At 39.8% G+C, this 23697-nt stretch overlaps 1 protein-coding gene across 6 annotated transcripts in view; it reads left to right on the top strand.

Annotated features, from left to right (window-relative positions):
- SLC26A5 (solute carrier family 26 member 5) overlaps window positions 1-23697 on the top strand; it is a 61227-nt gene that overhangs the window by 2720 nt on the left and 34810 nt on the right. For 3 of the 6 annotated variants that reach the window (XM_072791476.1, XM_072791471.1, XM_072791472.1), the window contains 2 exons: window positions 734-856; window positions 22934-23138. In XM_072791476.1, coding sequence (XP_072647577.1) covers window positions 22987-23138 — 152 coding nt within the window. In that variant the 5' untranslated portion in view covers window positions 734-856; window positions 22934-22986. Of the gene's footprint in view, window positions 1-733; window positions 857-2251; window positions 2355-22197; window positions 22273-22933; window positions 23139-23697 lie in introns of those variants that run through there. The other 3 variants (XM_072791473.1, XM_072791474.1, XM_072791475.1) reach the window with 3 other exon arrangements.

Here is a 23697-nt window from a genome sequence, read left to right as displayed (position 1 = left end):
TCTCCCATGCTCACTCTGTCTCTCAAATAAATAAATAAAATATTTAAAAACACACACAAAATGCTGTATATCTTTCAGGGGAATAAGACCTCCCTTGACGGGGGCAGTGATTCAGTCAGAGGGAAATGGAAATGAAGCAAAGATATGGGTAAATCCACAGAGTGGATACAACTTCATTTACTTTGGAATGGAATAAATACTTGGCCTTTTGAGTAAGTGCTCTGTAAATAGAAAGTAATAATTGTATTATTTGTAAAAGATGAAAGAGTTGCCCTGTTAATTTTTTAGTTGATCAGTATCAGCCTCTATCTTGAACATCATGAATCTCATTTTTTTTTTCTTGTTCTTCTCAAGAAAAGTGCTTCTGAGATTCTTCTCCTGGTACCAATGCCCTACTCAGAGCAGTTTCTCACATACTGACTTTTGTAACCATGAATTGCTCAGGATGGGAATGGTTGAATTCAGAATTTGAACTTGCCTTCTCACACACACACACACACACACACACCAGTGTTCACCTTTGGGAAGGACATGTATATGTGTGTTTGTGTGTGTATTTTGTATTACATAACTACCATATTCCATATAAACCACTGCGATAGCAGTAGTGTCTTGGGAGAGAGTTGGTTGGCATTAGGAATGAATGGACCACATTAAGAAACATTTTGGGCATCACTTCCTTCAAAGAACAAACCAGCAACCACTGGCTTACCTTCCCTTTCTTCTGTCCTAGGGCCGAGGAGCGAGCTCTCCATTCTCCAGCTCTCAGCCCTACTAATCAAGGTTTCACTGAACTATACCAGATCTCTCATCTGGGGACCTGTCCCCGGCCCTTTGTGCTGCACATTGGATTTGGGTAGGTAGAGGGCCCCCTAGAACTAATAAAATGGGAAAGCAGGTCATGGGTAGTGATAGATTTTATGCAGAGCACAGGATTTCTTAACATTTCCAGAGTCCTGAATCGTACACCACTATTTGGAAGGAAAGGGTAAGAGAGAGATTGCCAGAAGCAGCACAGCTTACCCTCTCCTTTTAACTTAGATCAGGACCAGCCTAACTGATCCTTAGATATGAAGCAGCTTTGACTTACCTTATTCTTGAGTGACAGCTAGGTGGTTGGTCCCAACCTTACAATGCCATTGATAGATGTTAATTGGATGAGTAAATTGGTGGAGACCATGGTTTTAATCCAAGGTGTATCTGTAACTAGGTGTCTGATCTTGGACAAGTAACAAGTCAGTTCTTTAGAGATTAATTTTTTTTATTAATTTTTTTTTCTGTGTCATATGGGATCAGTAGTTGTATAATTCTATGCATTTGAATCACAGGAAAAGTTTATTAAAAAAAAAAAAGAAAGCAACTGGATCAGAGATTCTGATTTAAATTGGACTAGGGCAGGCCCAGACATCTCTGTTTTTTAAAAGCAGCCCCCCCACCCCCCGCCCGCAACCAGGAAACACTAATGTCTTGCCAAGATTGAGAATCATTGGGTTAAGTACTCACCAAGAACTGATTCTAAGATCATGTCACCTGAAGATAGAAAGCAGGCCCACAAAATCCCTGGTCTCCATAGCCTGGCCCAGGATTCCATACACTCAGTGGTAACCAAGCCTAAATATGCCTTCCTAAGAAGCAGTCTGCACCGGGCCATTTCAGTTCATTCAGGGAAGGTGCTGTGCCTTCTCACTGCTTCAGTATTCCCACAGTGCTTTGCGAGTCCTTAGTGCCCAGTGCGTGTGATGGACTGAACTCGGTGTAACTTTGCCCATCCAGGATGACTAGCTGTTCCTCAGTGTCCCCAGAGACGATTGTCTCTCTCCTCTGGGTATCCATGCCAGTGTTCAATAGCCTGTTGAAATTTTTTCCTAGAGGTGATCTGTGACTGGTAGGGGTATGGGAGAAAAGTGTCAGCAAGGGATAAAGATGATGACCTTGATCGTTGCTGAAATGTGAGCTTCTGTGTCCAAACTAAGATAAAAAAGGTGATCCTCGCACCTTCTCAGGTAGTTGTAGACTATCCAGTTACCAGAACTGGGATAGGAAAAAAAAGAGCATATTGTTTACCTTAGTCATTCGTTGGGACCCGGTCTTGTTGCCATTATGTTGTTAATTCTGTAGATGTTAACACTTTGAAAATTATTCTCAGATTTAAAGATATAACTTATTAAATTGTAATCCATGAAATTCATTTCTGTTTATCCTACTCTTTTTTTCTCCTATTGCCCTTCACATCCCAAAACACCTAGAAGACGAAAAAAACAGTATGTATGTGTGACTGTCAGATCAGTAAAAGAGAAACGGACATGAGTTGACAAAAGATGGAAAGGCATTAAGGAGGAGACATAGAACCAAGGGTAAGAGGGCCCATGGATTGCAAGGGAGCTGCCCTTGATTTCTTTCTCTTCTTTCTGCTGCTGGCCTTATAGCTGCTCCAGATTCATTTTCAGGCTTTCTAAAACGTAGGCAAATCATTGTATTTCACCTGCTATGTGTTGGAAAATATGGACTTGTGGCCCATGATTCCAGCATGTTCCCTGCCATCTTCCAATCATGGTGGATGGAGGGGTGTCTCTATAGGTGAATTGGCAGCCTGAACACACTTGGTCTAATCCAGCACTGACCGATCCCAGGGCCTGAGTTAATTCTAAATGGTGTCTTGGGTTGAGGAATATTTTTTTTTCTTAACCTAGGAAAGCTACTGACACCAGAGTTCTTTACCTTTGTGTTTTAGAGGAACTGCCCTTACCTGGTATCCAAGACCTAATGCAGACCAACAGAACCAGCTAGCTCCCACCTCTCCATCTATCTTGAGCCGGATCCCTGCCATTAAAAAAAGTCTTGTCTTCATTTTCATATGCTTATTGCTGATCATTATTCTCAAATATTTAGTAATATTAGGCACATGCTATTTTGTTATTTCATAATTTATTCTTTACCTTCTTCTTAAATTAAGGTAGAGTAAATGTGGGGCACCTGGTTGGCTCAGACAGTGGAGCATGTGACTCTTGATCTGAAGGTTATGAGTTTGAGCCCCATGTTAGGTGTAGAGATTACTAAAAATCTAAAAATCTTATTTTTTATTTTTTAAAAATATTTTATCTATTTATTAATGAGAGACACACAGAGAGAGCAGCAGAGACACAGGCAGAGGGAGAAGCATGCTCCAGCAGGGAGCCGGACGTGGAACTTGATCCCAGGTCTCCAGGATTAGGCCCTGGGCTGAAGGCAGCACCAAACCACTGAGCCACCTGGGCTGCCCTAAAAATCTTTTTTAAAAGAGGCAGGAGTAAATGTACTATGAAAAGATGGGTTTTGTCCTTATAACTTTAACTTAAAACTTTAACTTAAAACTTTAAGTAAAAAAATTATTACTAAACTCAAATGCTCAGTTGTGTGCTTAAGCATTTTTTCCTCCCACAAACTTAGTTTTTGAAGTTAATAAGTATTTTTAGGGTTGCTCTGGTCCCTAGGATTCTTATTAGTTTGCTTTTTAAATCTTTACTCCCTCAAAACAATTAAATGTTGCAAGATAATTAGAAAAGAATATCCAGTGGAAATGTTGCAAGACAATTAGAAAAGATAAAATTTTCTTAACTGGTCCCTGTCTGATTGAACACTTAACAACAGTCTCCAAAGCTAGCAGGGGTTTTCATTTCTTTCTTCCCTCCCTCCTTGATTTCACCCATTCATTCAATAAATGTCCTGTAAATTCCTATTATGTACCTGTCCTTACATAGCTTTCATTCTCAAAGACAGACAATGAAGTGACATACAGTGTGGGTGAGAGGGCGATGCATGCTCTGGATGAAAATAAAGCCGGGAGAAGGCAGTGAAGGAGCTAGCTGGGCAGTTTTTAAAATCAGGTAGTTAGCTGGGATCCCTGGGTGGCGCAGCGGTTTAGCGCCTGCCTTTGGCCCAGGCCGCGATCCTGGAGACCTGGGATCGAGTCCCACATCAGGCTCCCGGTGCATGGAGCCTGCTTCTCCCTCTGCCTGTGTCTCTGCCTCTCTCTCTCTCTCTCTCTCTCTGTGTGACTATCATGAATAAAAAAAAATAATAAAAAAAAAATTTCAGGTAGTTAGGGAAAGCTCCATTGGAGAAAATGATGGTGTGCCCAGGCCTGAAGGTGGTGAAGGAGAAGGTTCTGAGCAGCTCTAGGACAGGAGCCTGAGGCAGGCATGTGCCTGGCACACAGCATGGCAGGGAGGTAGGTGGCTAAAGCAAGGTGGGAAGGGGAAGGACAGGCCATCTGGGAGAGTGGGGGGTGTGGGGCAGGAGCTTGGGAGAGGCTAAAGTCATCTTTAAGGGTCTTTTGGGGCCTTTTCAGGTGGGATGCTTATGAAGTGATGGGAAGATGAGGCTGCTTACTGTTTTGTCAACATCCTGGCAGCTTTGTAATGTTTCTTCTTTCTTACGCCTGCCCTCAGGGTGGTCTTCAGCTTTCTTTTCCTCACCAATCAGCCTCTACCCATTCCTTCCCTTGGGATTCCTTTCTTCCCAAGGTGGCTATGGAGTAGGATTGAGTCTCCCATTCCTTCCCCTTGCTTGCTTGCTACCCTGCAGATGAGGCTCTCCCTTTTTTTTTCTTTAAGATTGATTTATTGATTGGATAGGGGTGGGAGTACAAGCAGGAGGAGGAGCAGAGGGAGAGGAAAAAACAGGTGCCCCTGCTGAACAGGCAGCTCCAGACCAGTCTTGATCCCTAGATCCTGGGATCATAACCTGAGCCGAAGGCAGATGCCCGACTGAGCCACCCAGATGCCCTGTTTCCCTTCCTTCGTAAAGAACGCACTATTAGTTGCTAAAGAATAAAAAGTGTAGGGTAGATTATCAAAGCCAACAATCATGAGCAAAATTAAGAAGTTTGTGCAATATATATCTTGCTTTATATGGTAGGCCAGGCAGAAAGGGGCCACATTGCTGGTAGGCTGAATTTAGCCTGTGTGTTTTGTTGGGTCTGCACATTGTTTTATAAATTCCTCTGTTGGCCTCTGACATTTAAAAGTTGATAAAGTTTTATTAAAGCGTAGTTTCAAGTTCTCTTTAAAAATTGGGTGTTCTATTAAATAAAGTGTTGGAATGGGGCACTTGGGTGGCGCAGCTAGGTAAGCATCTGACTCCTGGTTTCCACTCAGGTCATGATCTCAGGGTCCTGAGATCGAGCCCCACTTTGGACTTCACAGTCAGCACAGAGCCTGCTTAAGTTTCTCTCTCTCCCACTCCCCCTCACCCAGTTTGCATGCGTGCATGCTCGCTCGCTTGCTCTCAAATAAATGAATCTTTATATAAAGTTATAGAATAGGCAAAACTAATCTTTGATGATTTTAGGGATGTACTAGGGATTGACTAGGAGCATGAGGAAAATTTCTGGGTGACAGAAAGGTTCTATTCATAATAGTCTGAAATGCATGGTGGCACTCATTAAACAATACACTGACTTGTGCAGTTTGCTCTATGTAAACTGAACCTAAATATAAAGAAAATGTTTAAATGGAAGCCAGTATGCAGCAGGGGCTGGGTTGGCATGCACTCTCTAGATTGGCACAGACTCACTTGGTTCACCTCAGTCATTGTCGTTACCTACCTGGACCCTCCTGTATGATTCCCACAGCAGACTCTCAGTGGTTTTGGTTTCAGCTATCAGTGGTGAGCGAATCTGTAGGGGGCCTGATATGTGTAATTGGCAGCAGAAAAAATAGTACCTGCCTCCAGGGTTATAAGTGAAGTATGAAAACAGACCTGATAGCTTAGATTGGTCAACCAGCATATATATCCACATCCATCTCTCAGTGCTATTCTCAAACTTAGGGTTCTGAGAGGCCTCTGGACATGACTCTCACCCTTCCACCAAGGGTCTCCTGTGTTTGCAGACACCTCCCCTGAGAGGATACAGAAAAGTCCCTTTTACTCCTATCAGCACTTACAACTTGCTTTTATTACATTTGTCACAAAAATAATAGTGTGTACTATGGGAATCCTAGAAAGTAAAATAAAAATAAAGTTACCCACTATTCCACCACCCAAATGTAACCTCTGTTTACAATTTGGTAGTAAATGCTCTCAAATCCTTCTCATACTTCTATGCATTTTATTTTTTTTAAAGATTTATTTATTTATGATAGACATAGAGAGAGAGGCAGAGACACAGGAGGAGGGAGAAGCAGGCCTCATGCCAGGAGCCCGATGCGGGACTCGATCCCGGGACTCCAGGATTGCGCCCTGGGCCAAAAGCAGGTGCTAAACCGCTGAGCCACTCAGGGATCCCCCTATACATTTTATATTAAAAATACATTTGATTGATAAACTTAGCACACACCTCAATTTTCAAAATGAAAAAAAAAAGTAAGTGAAGGATTAAGCACAAGCATTTGCCTCTTTATCCTGTAACTCTTTTTAAAAGGCTATAAAATTATGCAAAGAATAGAACTCTGAAGAGAATGAGATAGACAAACGGTTGGAGGAAAGTAACCGTGAAACAGAACTAAAGATTAGCACAAGAAGGACCACGGTGGGAATGAGCGTGATCTTCTAGAAAGAAGCTCTGGGCATGAAGTCAGCAAGGACAGAGCAGGGATGAGCAGAGGCATTAAAGCAGAGAGATTAATGGAAATTCTTGTGCATTAAATAAAATGAACCAGTGCTTCTAATATGAGTTTGGTATTATAGATAAATCCTTTTTCTTCCTAGCTCTTGGAAAGAGGGTGAGCCCTAGCCTACAGACCAGTTCTTGCCCGAAAAACCCTAAAGTCAAACAAGCACTCAGCAGAGCCAACTCTGGTGCAATAGCCTCCTGATCACCATTTCATTCAGGGAAGGGTCCTATGCTGGAAACACTTGATACATGATAATGGAGGAAAACCAGAAAAGTCAATGAAGTCTTTGATTTGTAAATATAAATATATAACTACGAATAACCTGACATATGAAGGAGTATTAAAAATGATAGTTACTAATGCCAGAGGGGAGATCATTCAGGGCAGTCATTCAAAATAGTTTTTTAAAAATCTGAGTAACCTCAGAGTGATTAAGGAGATACTTCCATGCACAAAGACAGAATTCTTTTATTTTATTTTATTTTTAGACAGAATTCTTTTAGAAGAAAAATAACAGACCAAAAAAAATCTTTTTTTAAAAAAAAGATTGCTATGATAAAAATAATTAGAAGGACTAAAAGATAAAGTTTAAGGAATCTAGTATATAACATAGTAATATTAACTATACCAGAATTAAAAAAAAAAAAGTTTAAGAAATCTCCTGAAAGATACAACTAAATGTCATAGAGACAGAGAATATATATGCTAGAAAAGATAAAAAAAAACATATGAGGAGCAGACCAGTAAGTCCAATATCAACCTATTGGAGCTCTAGAAAGAAAAAAATTTTTAAAGATGGAGAGAAAGAGATTGACAAAGAAATACTAGGGAAAAAAATCTGTGTACTTAAGAAGTATGACAAAAAGGATCTATCAAGTGATTGGGAAAATAACATCCATACAAACATACAATTGTTATAAAATTTCAGAGTCCCAAGAATATAGAGAGGCTCCTAAAATTAGTATCTAAAAGGGAATATAAAGTCACTTAAGATTGACATAAAATTTCTCATCAATGAACTGGATACTAAAATGTAATAAAGCCATGCCTTTGAAATTATGATGGAAGGGGCACCTGGGTGGCTAACTGCATTAAGCATCAGACTCTTGATCTCAGCTCAGGTCATGATCTCAGGGTCGTGAGATCAAGCCCCACATTGGGCTCTGTGCTGAGCATGAAGCCAGCTTAAGATTCTCTCTCACTCTGCTCCTACCCTTGGTCGCACACTCTCTCTCTGTCTCTCAAAAATAAAAAAATATGAGGAAAAAGTATTTTGAACTTAAAATTCTATTGCCCATGAAATTATCCATGAAATGAAGACATTTCAGACATTCAAAGGTTCTAACCCTTTACTTAGATGTATACTTCCTGAATCAATTACCTAAGGATGTGCTCCAGCAAAATGAGAGTTAAAAGTGTAACTCCTCAAGTGCAATTAAAATAAATCCTGGACTGAAAGATGCTAACCAGACTTAGAAAGAAATTAATACAAATTAGGTCAAATAGTCAGTGAGCTCCAAGAAGAATGACTTGACTTCCATTCACTAGATAGAACCAGTGATGGGGAGTTTGCACACAATTATAATAATGGAACTTCTGGCAACATGAAGGATTGATTAAGCTGAGTTTTATGGACCTCCCCTCGGTACAGACTCACAAAAACAAAGGCTAAAACACAATTAAATGTTTAAATATATAGTGAATTTTAAATAAAGAGTACCAGAAGAATGCAGAAAAATGTTTTTAAAGAGCAGTATGTGCAATCTCATGCTCAGCACAACCCATAGGCATCTCTCTGTGGGATCTGGATCCTAGGGTGTAGGGATGGGGTCACACATTCAGACCTGGAAAGAAGACATGGCCTCAGGCCTAAAGAGATAAGGAACCACCCCTCCTCCCATTTAATATGAGCTCATTATTTTAAAAACCTGCCAACAACCATAAGGGAGTATCAACAAAAAAACAAATAGAAGAGTTAGATTCTCAAGAATAGAAGATAATGGAAATAAATGGACAAAATATTAAGTGTGTTAAAAACTTTAAAGAGATGAATATAAGACTAAAGGGAAAATAGTACACTATGAAAAAAAGACCAGCATATTTCAAAAAGAAGATATAGAAATAAAAATACAAACATTGATTTTTTAAAAATTAATATTCTAGCTAAATAACATATTGGAGCCAAAGGTAGATTAGTGAATTGGAAGCCAAATCTGAGAAAAGTTATCTGGAATCAGCTCATTGAAGTAAAAAGATGAGAAATGTCAGAGGTTTAAAAAACACAATGATACAAGAAGTTCCAATCAATGTCTAATAGAAATTCTAGAAGGGGGTAAGAGACTGAATTCGCCTGTATTTGTTCCATAAGTAAACAAAATGAAATAGTAATAAAACCTAGCAAAGGGGATCCCTGGGTGGCTCAGCGGTTTAGTGCCTGCCTTCGGCCCAGGGCGTGATCCTGGAGTCCCGGGATCGAGTCCCACATCAGGCTCCCTGCATGGAGCCTGCTTCTCTCTCTGCCTGTGTCTCTGCCTCTCTCTCTCTCTCTCTCTCTCTCTCTCTGTGTGTGTGTCTCTCATAAATAAATAAAATCTTAAAAAAAAAAAAAAAAAAACCTAGCAAAAATAATGGGAAGTAAGGAGACTTAAATATTCATTTATAATGATAAGCATTCGTAGATAATGCCTAAATTCCATGATTTAAAAAATAGCCATATCATTCTATTACTCAGAATAGTAATTCTCAATCTTTATTTTTTTTTTAGTATTTTTGAATTTTTTAATTTAAACTCAATTTAGTTAACATATAGTGTATTATAGTTTCAGGGGTAGAATTTAGTGATTCATCAGTTGCATATTGCACCCAGTGCTCATTACATCAAGTGCCCTCCTTAATGCCCGTCTCCTCCTTCTCTTCCCCTCCAATAACTCTGTTTCCTAGAGTTAAGAGTCTCTTAGAGTTTGCCTCCCTTTCTGTTTTTACTTCCCTTCCCCTATGTTCATCCATATTGTTTCTTAAATTCCACATATAAGTGAAATCATATGGTTATTTGTCTTTCTCTGACAGACGTATTTTGCTTAGCATAATACCCTCTGGTTCCATCCACATCATTACAAATGGCAAGATTTCATCCTTTCTGATGGCTAATATTCCATTGTGTGTGTGTGTAATATATGTAATATATATATACATATATTACATATATACACACATATTACACACACACACATATATATACATATATTACATACACACACCACATCTTTATCCATTCATCTGTCAGTGGACATCTGGGCTCTTTCCATAGTTTGGCTATTGTGGACATTGCTGCTGTGAACATTAGGGAGCAGGTGCCCCTTTGGATCACTATGTTTGTATCCTTTGGATAAATACCCATAGTGCAAGTGCTGGGTCATAGGATAGCTCTAACTTTTTGAGGAAGTAGTTCCCAAACTTAGATTTGGAAATGTGTCAAAGTGACTGAAGGTGCTCCTAGCATTGAGTGTCAGGGACAAAAGCGCTAAATACACAGGGCAGTTCCACACAAGTCCCCCCAGAATACTAACAGCACTCTTTTTGAGAAATACTGACATAGAGTTCAAAATAAACCCGCCAGAGGAACTAAAAACAATAATTTTAAGAAAATAGTTCCAAGAAGTTGGGCTAGACTTGGGGAGAAGAGGGGTGGAAAACTGTTGTTTTTCATGACTAGCCCTCCCATAATACTTGCAGCTTTATCATGTCTGTAGTGTTTTGACTAAAGTTACCATTTCAGAAAAAGAAATGACTGGTAAACCACTAGATTCTTCTTCCATTTTTACATAAAGTTCAGAACTTTTTCTTATTAAAATATCTGTCACTCAAACCTGAGCATCAATTTCAGTTGCTGAGCTTTTTACCCCAAAGATGATTCTGGAAGCATATCTTGTGAGTATTAATGATCTTTCAGGTGTTCCAGTTGAAAAATAAATTTTAGAATTTATCAACTTATGGAGTCATAGCAAATTAATGCTGGAGGGGGGCTTCATTTTTTTAATAAAATTAAATAATTTTTCCATGGCAGAGTGGTTTTGATCAGTAGTTCCATTTTTTTTAAGACTTTATTTATTCATGAGAGATACACAGAGGCAGAGACAGAAGCAGCTCCTAATAAGCAGCTCCTTATAAGGAGCCCGATGTGGGACTCGATCTCAGAACCGGGATCATGCCCTGAGCCAAAGGCAGACGCTCAACTGCTGAGCCACCCGGGCGTCCTGATCAGTAGTTCTACTTAGAACAAAGCAGAACGTGAATAGAATCAAATAACTAGAGCATATGGATTCATTTGAAGCTTAGAGCCGGCCCCTTACCATCCTATAACACCTGGCTCTGATCAACCTCTCCAGTTTCATTTTCTGTAACCACTTAAAACATAATTTCTCTACGGTGCTTTTGGTATTCTACGAACATTTTGTATTAATTTTTACCTCTCACTTCTCTATGCAGAATCACATGCCCTGTCTTCTGCCTTCTACCCAAAATTCAAATCCAGTATCCTCTCTGAAGCCTTCCTTGACCTCTGCTCTCACTTGTAATGTGCTTAAAACCACCATACCTCATTACCTCAAATAACAAGTGAGAATACATGCCTCTAATTAGTATAATTTAGATAAAATTAGATAGACATTCTGGCATGACCAGTCTGACACACGGTTAATGAGGCAGCCTTACATACATATAGGGTTTCTGAAATCAAAACACCTGAATCCCATCCCTGTTCCACCAGAGCCACAAATACATCATCTGAAAAATGTGGATAATTCTTTCCTCTCATGGATACTGTGATTCTGTAATCACAGTCTCAGTAAATGTTAGCTGCTATAATTATGTTTAACTATTGTGCATAAAGAAGCAGCTCACATAAATGTCTACCATTCATATTATTTTAAGTCCACTTGTAAGTTTTTATGTACTCCCTTTGTAATTACCCAATACTTGAAATGAGTATTAACATTGTTTACAGGTGAATATTTTTTATTTATTTTTTATTTTTTTTTATTTTTATTTTTATTTTTTTTACTATCGCATGTGAACTCACACAGACCATAGCCAGAATTCTACTTGTAATACGAAAAATTGGGGGTTGCCTGGCTGTCTCAGTGTGTAGATCATGTGATTCTTGATCTCAGGGTTGTGGTTTCAAGCCCCACGTTGGGTGTAGAGCTTACTTAAAGTAGCCAAAGTGTCCAATAATAAGGACGGTGGTTAACTAAGGCATAAATGTGTATATTAGAAAATATTATGCAACCATTAAAAATTATGCTTCTGAAGCTGCTTATTAACATGGCAAAATGTTTATGATATCACATTAAGTGAAAAATATTTAATGCAGGGGCACTTGGGTGGTTCAGTCAGTTGGGCGTTGACTCTTGATTTCAACTCAGGTCATGGTATCAGGATCATGATATAGAGCCTTGTGTCTGGCTCCATGCTTAGCATGGAATCTATTTCAGATTGACCCCCTCTCCGTCTTTCTCAAATAAATAAAGAAAATCTTTAAAAAAAATTTTTTTACTGCAAAACTATTAAGATAATATCCAGCCATGTAAATATATATGTACAAATATATGTATTCAGATTCAATATGTATTATTTATGCATGAGAAAAAATGGAAAATTTCCAAATTTCCACAGTGCTCATTTATTTTATAATGAGGAAAAAAACCCATAATTTATATATCAGATGCCCTGTCTCATTTCCTAAATGATATTTTCTTGCTGACAATCCCTTACTCCCATCCCCAGAACTTTCTTTATTCCCCTATATGCTCTATCATTTCATATGCTTCTACCCACCTGTAAGAAATCCTTAAAAGAAAAAAAAATCCTTAAAAGGGGATGCCTGGGTGGCTCAGCGGTTGAGCGTCTGCCTTCAGCTCAGGGTCTGATCCCGGGGTCCTGGGATCGAGTCTCACATCGGGCTCCCTGCATGGAACCTGCTTCTCCCTCTGCCTCTCTCTCTCTCACTCTCTCTCTCTCTCTCATGAATAAATAAAATCTTCGAAAAAAATCCTTAAGAGGATGTAGAATGCTGCAAAAACATTAGATGACAAGGTTCCTGAGGGCATGTAAACTATGGCCTATTGATCTCTACACAAACTTGAATGTGACAGCCAAACTGGAGGTGGAGAATCATATTGAATGAATGAATAGAGACCCAAGGCATTGAGAAATGGAGCAGGTGAAAGGAAATAAAGGTGAGATTGATTTAAAAGGTAATCATAGGTGTCTCTTGAGTCCTTTTATTCTAAGTGCTTTATAATTCTTATGTTAATCCCCAGTGCAGCACTGTTGGGACTGGCTAGACAAATTATGAGCATCCACATAATGGCATGCTATGCAGCTGTTTAAAAAACAGAACAATGAGGGAGGTGCCTGGGTAGTTCAGTCAGTTGGGTATTGACTCTTGGTTTCAGTTTGGGTCATGATTTCAGGGTCATGAGATCCAGCTCCATGCTTAGCGAGGAGTCTGCTTGAGATTCTCTCTCCCTCTTCCCCTCCACCACATGCAGTCTTGCACTCTCCCCCCTCTCTCAAGTGAATAAATAAACCTGTAAAAAATGAGGACTCTTATTGTGATATGGAAGTGAGATTGCACTTTAATTCTTTTTATATGTGAATTTTTGAGGTATGTGAATAAAGTAGTAATTCAGAAAGATAATTAAATAAAAACAGAAGAAAATCATTATTCCCATTTATGTATAAGCAACCTGAGATTGAAGGAAATTAGGTACCCTGCCTACAGTAGTAATAATAATAGTCACTTATTGAGCATCTACTGTGTGACAGGCCCCTTGATAAGTACTTTAGAAACATTCTCTAATTCCTCATGGATCTATATTGAGATTTTTTTTCAGTGTTACAGCTGAAGAATCTAAAGGAAACAGAATTTATTTTCCCATCTAGGACACTTTGGAAAGTAATAATTACTTTGGGACAGCAAGCATAGGCCAGGGCTTACAGTCACTCTACTTAGAGAAGTCAAATAATGTGCCAGATGTCCTGTCCTAATGGCAGAATCAGAACTGTGGTCTGTGTGACTCCACAGCCTATGTGCCCAACTGCCATTTACAGATAAGCAAATGAAGGGACAGAAAACTTACGTACTTCGCAAAAAACATATATCTATTAAGCTCCAGTTCCATCATCTAAACATAGTCCTTCTGAACCCAACGCCTACATTATGATGCTGCATCTCTGGATAGAAATCTTTTTTTTTTCTTTTTTAGATTTTATTTATTTATTCATGAGACACACAGAGAGGCAGAGACACAGGCAGAGGAAGAAGCAGGGAGCCTGATGCAGAACTTGATCCACAGACTCTGGGATCACGAACAAGCCAAAGGCTGACACTCAACTGTTGAGCCACCCAGGTGTCCCAAAGCAGAGGAATTTGAGAAAAGGATGATAAATAGAAGAAGGAAACGTTGGGTAGAACCCAAGCTAGGTACTCTGGCACCTTTAGCCCCTACCATGCAAATACCAAATGTCTGGGAGCCTGCTGCATGCTGGAGTGTGTGCTGTGTCATAGAGACAGTGGGCCTGGCCTCACAGAGCCTACTGCCCACATTCAGGAGCAGCTCGCATAGATTTTAGGGCCTTTGGCTCTTTGTACATATTGGCCACTGCAGTTAAGCAATGATTGTTAATATGAAAAAGCAGATAATATATGAAGAGTCCCAAAAGAATAGAGAAAAGGAAGCAGGTTTTTTTTTTTTTTTCAAATTGCTTTCAGGAAAAGGCTGATAAAGTCATAAGTGAAAAATTTTTTTTCTGGATTCTAAGTCATGAGCCTTTTCTATATGCTATGTCCATTATAGTAAAGTTTATGCCCTGGGCAGTGTAGAAAATTTTCATAATATATAACATTTTTTTGCACTCTGTTTATTTGAGGGAGAGATCCACAGAGGGAGGAGAGGGAGAAAGAGAGAGAAGAAAGGAGGGGCAGGGGGAGAGGGAGAAGCAGGCTCCCCACTAAGCAGGGACCCCGATGCAGAGCTTGATCCCAGGACCCTGAGATCGTAACCTAGATGCCTGACTGAACCATCCAGGTGCCCCATTAAATAACATTTATTTTTGTTAGTTGTTCATAGAGAAATTGCCCGTAGAGAAATTATTTGAAAGATTATAGTAAGTTTGGGCAAGTGCTTGCATGCTTGGAATGAAAAGGTCAACACAGGCATTAAGACTAATTAATTGATTAATTAATTATATAGTTATAATTAGAGCTATAGATAGGTAAGTTGATTACTTTGAATAGGTGGATGGATGCCCTGAGTGTGTCTTCGGATACCTCCAGTCCACAGTGAAAAATGTTTACTTTCCAACTTAAAAGGATTTATTGAACTGATGTGTATATGATGATGGGGTGGGGTGTCTTAGTTTCAGACAACTGAATCCATTCTGGCTAAATTCACAGAGATTTAATTGGCATTTTGTTTTGTTTTGTTTTTTTATATTTTTATTTATTTATTCATAGAGACACAGAGAGAGAGAGAGGCAAAGACGCAGGCAGAGGGAGAAGCAGGCTCCATGCAGGGAACCCGATGTGGGACTCCATCCCAGGTCTCCAGGATCACACCCCGGGCTGCAGGTGGCGCCAAACCGCTGCGCCACCAGGGCTGCCCCTTAATTGGCATTTTGAACAAACTTGCCAAACACAGTTCTCAGAATGTTCTCACTGGAAATATCATTTAGAGATGAAGACAATACTAAGACTCAAAAGAGGAAAGTTGTTTTCCTATATTCATTCAACAAGCATTTTGGAGTTCTAAATAACCATCACTGAACAGAAATCCACGGCATTGGGTTTCTGCTCACAGTCGAGTTTCCCAACAGGTTGTTCATCAGTCTCCCTCCATGAGTTTTAAACAATGCAGATTCCAGAATTACTATATCAGAATCTCTAAAGGACCTGGAAATCTGTCGTTTCAAGCTCCCTAGGTGATTTAGACATGCTTTCAAGTATGGAAAGCCCTGGTCTAGTTGGCCCCGCCATAATAGTATTGAATGGCTCAGACACTTGAGATGCAGAAGTAGGCCTGGATGGACCTTGACTGTGACCTCCACTTTGGAGCATCTCCCACAAAACCATGGTGAATCTCCATTATCGGCAAGCAACTAATTCTTGCTTTGAGTTTGAAGTTAAAAATTCCCACCATTTTGTTGTAGTTTTTATTTATAAACATTTGTGCCTTTTCAACTTGATGATTAGGAAATAGGAAATAAGGAATAGGAAATAGGAAATAAGGTTTGTTTTTTGTGAATATTTTTGGAGAAGTCACTTAGCCCCCACATGAGAGTAGATGGATCTGTTTTCTCACTTGCCAAGGGAGGGGGTTGAATTGGATCATCTTCAAGATTACTTTCAGATCTAGAAATCTATGATGAAAGATATTCTAAATAGTTTTTAAATTCCTTCTGTCATAGCTATGGAAAACAGGATTTGAACCTGTAGGTCATCTCTTTTTTCTGTCACTAGTATTTTTGTTGGAAGACCTGTCAGAAGATTTGTCCCTTTAGACCAACTTGAAAGTGACTTTTCTCATGTGAGAGTTTGTGTAGTTTTACAATTGGTGATTTATATTTCAATCAGCACACTGGAACCTCAGTATCTGTCAGATAAGAGCCTGGTCATTTGATCTGCTCATGTTGGTCCCTTGGTTTCTTTGCCATTCTTCTTCTGATAAGGTGGTTATTGATAGCCTTCATGGCTTTAATTATTTAACCATTATTGATGAGCATTAAGAGTTCCCCCAAAGGACAGCCTTTCTTTATAACACCCTCTTTTCTGTCCTATTCTTACCCTTTCCAGCATTCCTTTCCTTTCCCAGGTAAGAAGAAACTGCCAAACAGATATCTCAAGGAGACATAGACTATAGCCAGGGTCCTAACACCTCAAAAATATTTGAGAATCCCCTCTTTTCTCTGTCTCTTCCTAACCTATAAAGTGTTACAGTTGCCACATTTAGCAAAGATATAAGATACCAGTTACAGTTGAGATACGGGGAGGCACCTGGGTGGCTCACTTAGTTAAGTATCTGTCTTCAGCTCTGGTCCTGATCCCCGGGGTCCTAGGATCAAGCTCAAGCTCTGAGTCCGGCTCCCTGCTCTGTGGAGAGCCTACTTTGCCCTCTCCTCCCTGCTCTTCCTGTCAGTATCGCTGTTTCTCTCTCTCACACAAATAAATAAAGCCTTTTCTTTTTAAGTTGAGATAAAGGATAAAAAGTTTTTTGAAGATTTTATTTATTTATTCATGAGAGACAGAGAGAGAGAGACAGAGGGAAGAGTAGGGAGCCCGATGTGGGACTCAATCCAAGTACTCTGGGATCACGCCCTGAGCCAAAGGCAGATGCTCAACCGCTGAGCCACCCAGGTGTCCCAAAGGATAAAATTTTAATATAAGTATGCTCTATGCAATATTTGGAACATACCTACCCTAAAAAATTATTTGGTGCTTGTCTGGCATTGAAAATTAATTGGACATCCTATGTTTTATTTGGCAACCCTACAGAGTGTACATACCCTAATGCTTTCCTAAATCCATCTAATGTTTTGAGGTCTAACTTTGAGACTTACTCCTAATTTCAACCCGAGATGAAATGTTTGTAACGACTGAGACTATATTTGCATAAACTTTAGCGGGTATTGCACTGCCCACCTACACACAGCCCCCTCTTGTTTTGAGAATATAAGAATAGAAAGAAAACTTTGCTTGAAAAACTTTAGCTACATATTTTTTGTAATTTTTTATTAAATATTTCAAAGACACACAGAATCAAAGATGGTGATATAATGCATTGCACACAATTTATTTACACCCTATCCAGTTTTCCTTTTTTGTTTGGATGTGGGGTGTTTATATTGCCATTCCCTAAGTCACTAAGTCAGTGATTTTGAACTTTAGCTGTGAGTTATCATCCCCTGGACAGCTTTTTAAATTCTCAGCCCCTGCCTGCCTCCCAGACCAATTAAATCAGAATCCCTGGCAGTAGAGTCAGACATCAGTAGCTGCCCGGGTGATTCCAGTGAGTAGCTGGGGCTGAGAACCTCTTCCCTAAATGAAAATGGCAAATTCAAAGAAATATTTTTACTGCTAAATCATGTCCTTATATTTCAAATTCATCTTCAAAATCGTTTCAAGTTACTTGTGGTTTTCTTATATCTTTTTAATATGTATTCCTCTGTCTCTCTTAGGTTTTAAATCAGTGGTTCTTTACTCATTAAAATCCTCTTAGGATGCTTTTAAAGAAAATGCCTGAGCTCCCCTCCTGGAGGTTGTGCCCTAATTGGTCTGGTATAGGGCCTAGGATTTCTTGTTTTGTTTTGCTTTTTTGTATATTTTTTTTTATTGGAGTTCAATTTGCCAACATATAGTATAATACCTAGTGCTCATCCCATCAAGTGCTCCCCTCGGTGCCCATCACCCAGTCACCTGAATTTCTTGTTTTTAAAAGCACCTGAGGAGATTGAGTTTAGGCAGAGTTAAAAGCCAGTGGTTTTTTTTTTTTTTTTAATATGTCAAATACTTATTTAGCTGATCATCTGAATCTCCTGGGGAACTTTTTAAAAAAAATTTTTTTTGGGGGAGGGGCACCTGGGTGGCTCAGCAGTTGAGCATTTCCTTTGGCTCAGGTTGTAATCCCGGGATCCTGAGATTGAGTCCCTGCGTCGGGCTCCCTGCATGGAGCCTGTTTCTCCCTTTGCCTGTCTCTCTCTCTCTCTCTCTCTCTCTGTCTCTCATGAATAAATAAAAAAATCTTTTAAAAATATATTTTTTATTTTTATTATTTTTTTAGTGGAAGAAAACAAATTTGTGTGTTTATTAGTTTCTTCTAACTTCTTCTAGTTAGAAGAAGTAGACCCATTCCTACCTGGCAATACCTTGTCCATCTCTGGTCTAATTTCTCTTTCCTCAGAACTCCAACAGCCTCTCTTTCCTTCTTTCTTATTTTTTTTAAGATTTATTTATTTCTAAGATCAGTGGGGAGGGCTGAGGGAGAGGGAGACAATCTCAAGCAGACTCCCCACTAAGCACCCCTGAGACCATGACCTGAGCTAAAATCAAGTGTCTGACACCCAACCGACTGAGCCACTCAGGTGCCGTCCTTCTCCCTTTCAATACAGTTCATAGAAGAGAAACAACGCACCTTTCTAGCACCAGATCTACCAGCCTAAGCGCATTTGTATCCAGATGCTCTGTCTTCCTGCAGTGGACGGGGGTGTGCTGTCCTTGTCCTCCCGAAGGCAGGTCCTGCTTATACACAAGAGCCAGCATCTAGGTAACTTTTAAAACACACATGGAGGGACGCCTAGGTGGCTCAGCAGTAGAGCATCTGCCTTCGGCTCAGGGCATGATTCTGGGGTCCTGGGATTGAGTCCCACATCTGGCTCCCTGTGGGGCTTGCTTCTCCCTCTGCCTGTGTCTCTGCCTCTCTGTGTGTGTCTCTCATGAATAAATAAATAAAATATTTTTTAAAAATTAAAAAAATAAAAACAAATAAAATACATGTAATTGCCCTGCCTAATAAAGTAGAAGGAATTTTGAGGTTCAAAGAGGAGGAGAAATGAGGTATTGGCAAATGACCTTCAGAGTAATGGATGTAAATGAGGAATCCTGTCAAGAATAGCCAAAAGACTTTTGAGAATAAGGATAAGAATGTCTAATACTTCAGAAATATTATATTTTCGGGACACCTGGTGGCTCAGTAGGTTAAGCATCTGACTTTGGCTCAGGTCATGGTGTCAGAGTCCTGGGATCAAGCCCCACGTTGGGCTCCATGCTCTGTAGGGAGTCTGCTTCTCTCTCTTTCTCCTCTGCTCCTCCCCTGATCCTGCTCTCTCTCTCAAATAAATAAAATATCTTAAAAAAAGAAATATTGGGGATCCCTGGGTGGCTCAGCAGTTTGGCGCCTGCCTTTGGCCCAGGGCGCTATCCTAGAGTCCTGGGATCGAGTCCCAAGTCGGGCTCCCGGCATGGAGCCTGCTTCTCCCTCCTCCTGTGTCTCTGCCTCTCTCTCTCTCTCTCTCTGTCTATCATAAATAAATAAATAAATCTTTAAAAAATAAAATAAATAAAAAAATATTTTATTTCCTCTACTATGTTTCAGTGTAAACCTATTCTGCTGCTCTGAAATCTTTGGAGAAGTCTGTCACATATGGGTACATACAGCAATGCATGCCCGTTCCCACGCAGAGTGAATATCCACTGTCCAGGTTCTAACCCTGGAAATCCTATTTCAGGAGGTTCAAAGTGAAGCCCTGGCATCAGTACTTAAAATCTTCCCCAGACCACTGTGGCAAGGGGCCAGGTTTGGTTCCACTGAGTATAGATGTTACAACATCCTTAGACAATGTTTCTCACAACCCATCCCATTGACATCGGGTGAATTTATGTTGGGGAACAGTAAAATCAATGGTAAAACAGGGTCTTTGCAACAGGGGGAAAAAAAGTCTGACTCTAATTTTTAGACCTCCCTCAGATCAACCTTGTCTTTTTCTCTTGGAGTGGCTTTATGAAGGAAGATATATCTCAAATGGAACAGAAGATGACCATGGAGGTGTATAGAAAAATTAATAATAATACATTTTTTTTTAAATATTTTATTTTTCATGAGAGACAGAGAGAGGCAGAGACACAGGCAGAGGGAGAAGCAGGCTGCATGCAGGGAGCCTGATGTGGGACTCGATCCTGGGACTCCAGGATCACGCCCTGGGCCAAAGGCAGACGCTCAACCACTGAGCCACCCAGGCATCCCAATAATAATACATTTTAAAGCAGGTTTAATCTTCTATAACAGAGAGGAAGCATGACCTACATAATCAGCAGTCATGAGCACCAATCCAAAGATACCGTGCATTCGTCAAATACTGAGCACCTGCTAAGAGACTGGGACTGAGCTAGGCCCTCGGAACTCAGGGTATGATATGGCCTCAGGCATTACAATCTAGAGAGACCGTTAATTATAATCAGTGGAAGAAAACTGGAAAATTATATTAGTAAGTATAGACCCAGTCCACAGGGGATTAGTGGTAAGGGAAGACTAAAGAGAAACAGAAGACAAAACCAGGCTTTTGAAAGATACAATGATTAGGGTGTAGGGACAATGGAAGGAGAGTGAGGGGGGAAATCGCATTTCTTTTCAGAGTGGATGGAACTGTATGTGTGGGCACAGTGGCGTAAACCAGCATGGTATATGTTGCCTGAATTACAGATGGTTCTACAATGCTTTCATCTAAGGTTCTGGAGGAGTTGGGGCAGGTGGAAGGCAGAGTGGTTGCGTTGCCCCATGTCAGACTCCACTCACATACATCAGTGCTGTCGTTCTTTGGCTATTATGATGCATTCCTAGAGTGGCCATAAAAAGTTAGCTGAGAGATGGCCAACCAGCCTTGCTAGCCTGAAACAAAAGACACATGATATTTGTCAGATCTGCTGCAAAATCCTCGTTCTCCATCCTTATTCGGTACTTGCCTGCATTTGCTGTTAGACTTCCTTTTTAATCTAGACTCTGGAATTTTTAACCTCCTTGGACATAGGCATTTATTTTTGTGTGATGTTTTGTGGTTGATCACACAAGCCTGAGTTCAGTGTGAATGTAATTTCAGGTTGGTGAAAAGTTGACTTTTCATCAGGCAGGAATGGTCTTAAGCCACATCAGTAATCCCCCACACTCCTATGGTCACTGCATAGACACTAACCATTAACTCATGCTAACCCCCATCACCTCTGCTGTCAACTTCCTTCAGTTGGGAACACTGGCTTTAGTTGTTGTGCATTCAATTTTTATTATAAGGTTTATAGTTCAAATATACAGACAAATACTAAGAATCATGTAACACCCATTTACTGACTGCAAGGCTTAATCAAATCTGAACATTTTGCTCTGTTTGCACCAATTGTTTTTATAAACTAAAGCATTGTAGATACAGTAAGTTAAAACTCTGTCTCCCCTGAGTCTGATTCCCCTTCTCTCTGAAGGAACCACCATCCTGATCCTAGTGTTTTTCATTATCATTCATGGTTTTATACATTTATTACATATATGTGTCCATAAACAACATATAATATTGCTTTATACATTTTTAAACTTTGTTTAGATTACTGCATCCTTGAAGTATCTATCTGTGCCTTGCATTTTTATTGAAAATTAAGTTTTTGAGATTTATTGATGACACAAATAGATTTAGTTCAGTTTTTAGAACTACTTTATAGCTGCAACATATCACTATACCAAGATTTACTTTTTATTTTGTACAGTTAGGACATTTGAGGGTTTTTTCCCCCAATTTTTCAATATAATAAAGCTGTAGTTAACATCCTTGCACACATTTTCATTTGCACAAATATATTGGGTTTTTATTCCTTAATCATTTCTTTTACTCATATTAGTAGCATTCATTTTATAGCATATATATATATGCGCTGTATGCTAAATATATATAACACATAATATGTATATTTATGTATAAATCATCCTATTTGTCTCAAACATGACAATATCATCACCTTTAAAACAATATCATAATATTGCACTGATATTTTCAACTTGTAACTTCTCACTAGTCACCAGGAATTTCCCTCATGGAGATGTATGAACGTCAATTCTGAACCATGGGAGAATTTAAGGAGTAATCAAATGTGAGTACAGAATTGAAGAGGAGGGTGATATACCTTCAAGAAACTTGGGATCAGGGATGCCTGGGTGGCTCAGTAGTTGAGCATCTGCCTTAGGCCCAGGGTGTGATCCTGGCGTCCCGGGATCAAGTCCCATTGGGCTCCCTGCATGGAGCCTGCTTCTCCCTCTGCCTATGTCTCTGACTCTCTCTCTGGGTCTTTCATGAGTAAATAAATAAAATGTTTAAAAAAGAAAAAAAAGAAAGAAACAAACAAACAAACAAATTTGGGATCAATTTAAGGACTGATCTTGCCCCTTATCCTGTTTCCTTGACATGTAAATGGTCAGAGTCAGCCTGAGTCACTATTTCTCCCATAGGAACCTAGAACCAGCTGACTGCAGTATTTAGTCACTGAATTTAATACAAGCTTTTATTGAAAGTATACACATTACCATGTATTGCCCTGGGAGGAAATACGTCACGTGTGGGATTTTTTCTTAATTGATTTTTTACTTCATTTGGTTTATTAGTGGCTGCTAGGTACTGAGTCCTGTGGTAGGTGCTCTGAGGTCCAAGATGAAGAAGTCCTCTGAAGAACTCACAATCCCACAAGGAAGAGATGCTTAGGACAGTCATTGGTCGGATTTTGGCATCTGAAATAGGCTCTTTATTTTCTCCCTTAGTGACGCTCAGGCAATGCTTGTCTCCTGCTGTTGATGCATAATCTCAGAGGACTATGGATCATGCTGAAGAAAATGAAATCCTCACAGCAAGCCAGAGGTACTATGTGGAAAGACCTATCTTTAGTCACCCGGTCCTCCAGGAAAGACTGCACAAGAAAGACAAGATTTCCGATTCCATCGGGGATAAGCTGAAACAGGCATTCACGTAGGTTGTGTTTTAACCTATTTCCTTTATCCTGGCATCCAGTTATGACAGAAGCAAGGTCAAATGTATCAAGAAAATCTGGTGTGGCGGGAAAAAAAAATGGTGAGCACTTAGGATTTGCAGAACTGTCCACATGGTTCGCTCAGAGATAAGTATTTGATTGAACCCCAGCTTCAACATATAATTCATCTTATATATTAAATTCTGATTACACTTGCATCTGTTTAACAGCTCCTCGAAACACCTTGCTTTCCCGTACTTCACCACCTTCAAAATATCCACCTCTTCCCCTTGTCTCTCAGGAATGTTCCAATCACTCTGTCATTTTGTCCACCCTGACTTCTACTTGGCAACATCCTGAATCTAAGTGCCAACCCCGGCTGTCAAGGACACTCAGTGTCCTAGGACTCTTCACTTTGGAGACGCTTACACAGCTATGTTGCAGACCTGGGAATGCTAGTACATGTGTGCTTGAGACGTGTGTCTCCTGATCGCTCCCAGGTTTAGGTTTGATTGCTGCGTTCTGGGCCCTTGGGACCACAGATCTGTGCTCTATGTT

The sequence above is a fragment of the Canis lupus genome, chromosome 21 (assembly GCF_048164855.1).
Source record: "Canis lupus baileyi chromosome 21, mCanLup2.hap1, whole genome shotgun sequence".
NCBI lineage: Eukaryota > Metazoa > Chordata > Mammalia > Carnivora > Canidae > Canis > Canis lupus.
The sequence above is the reverse complement of the archived record's forward strand: the minus strand, read 5'-3'. Positions and strand labels throughout refer to the sequence as shown.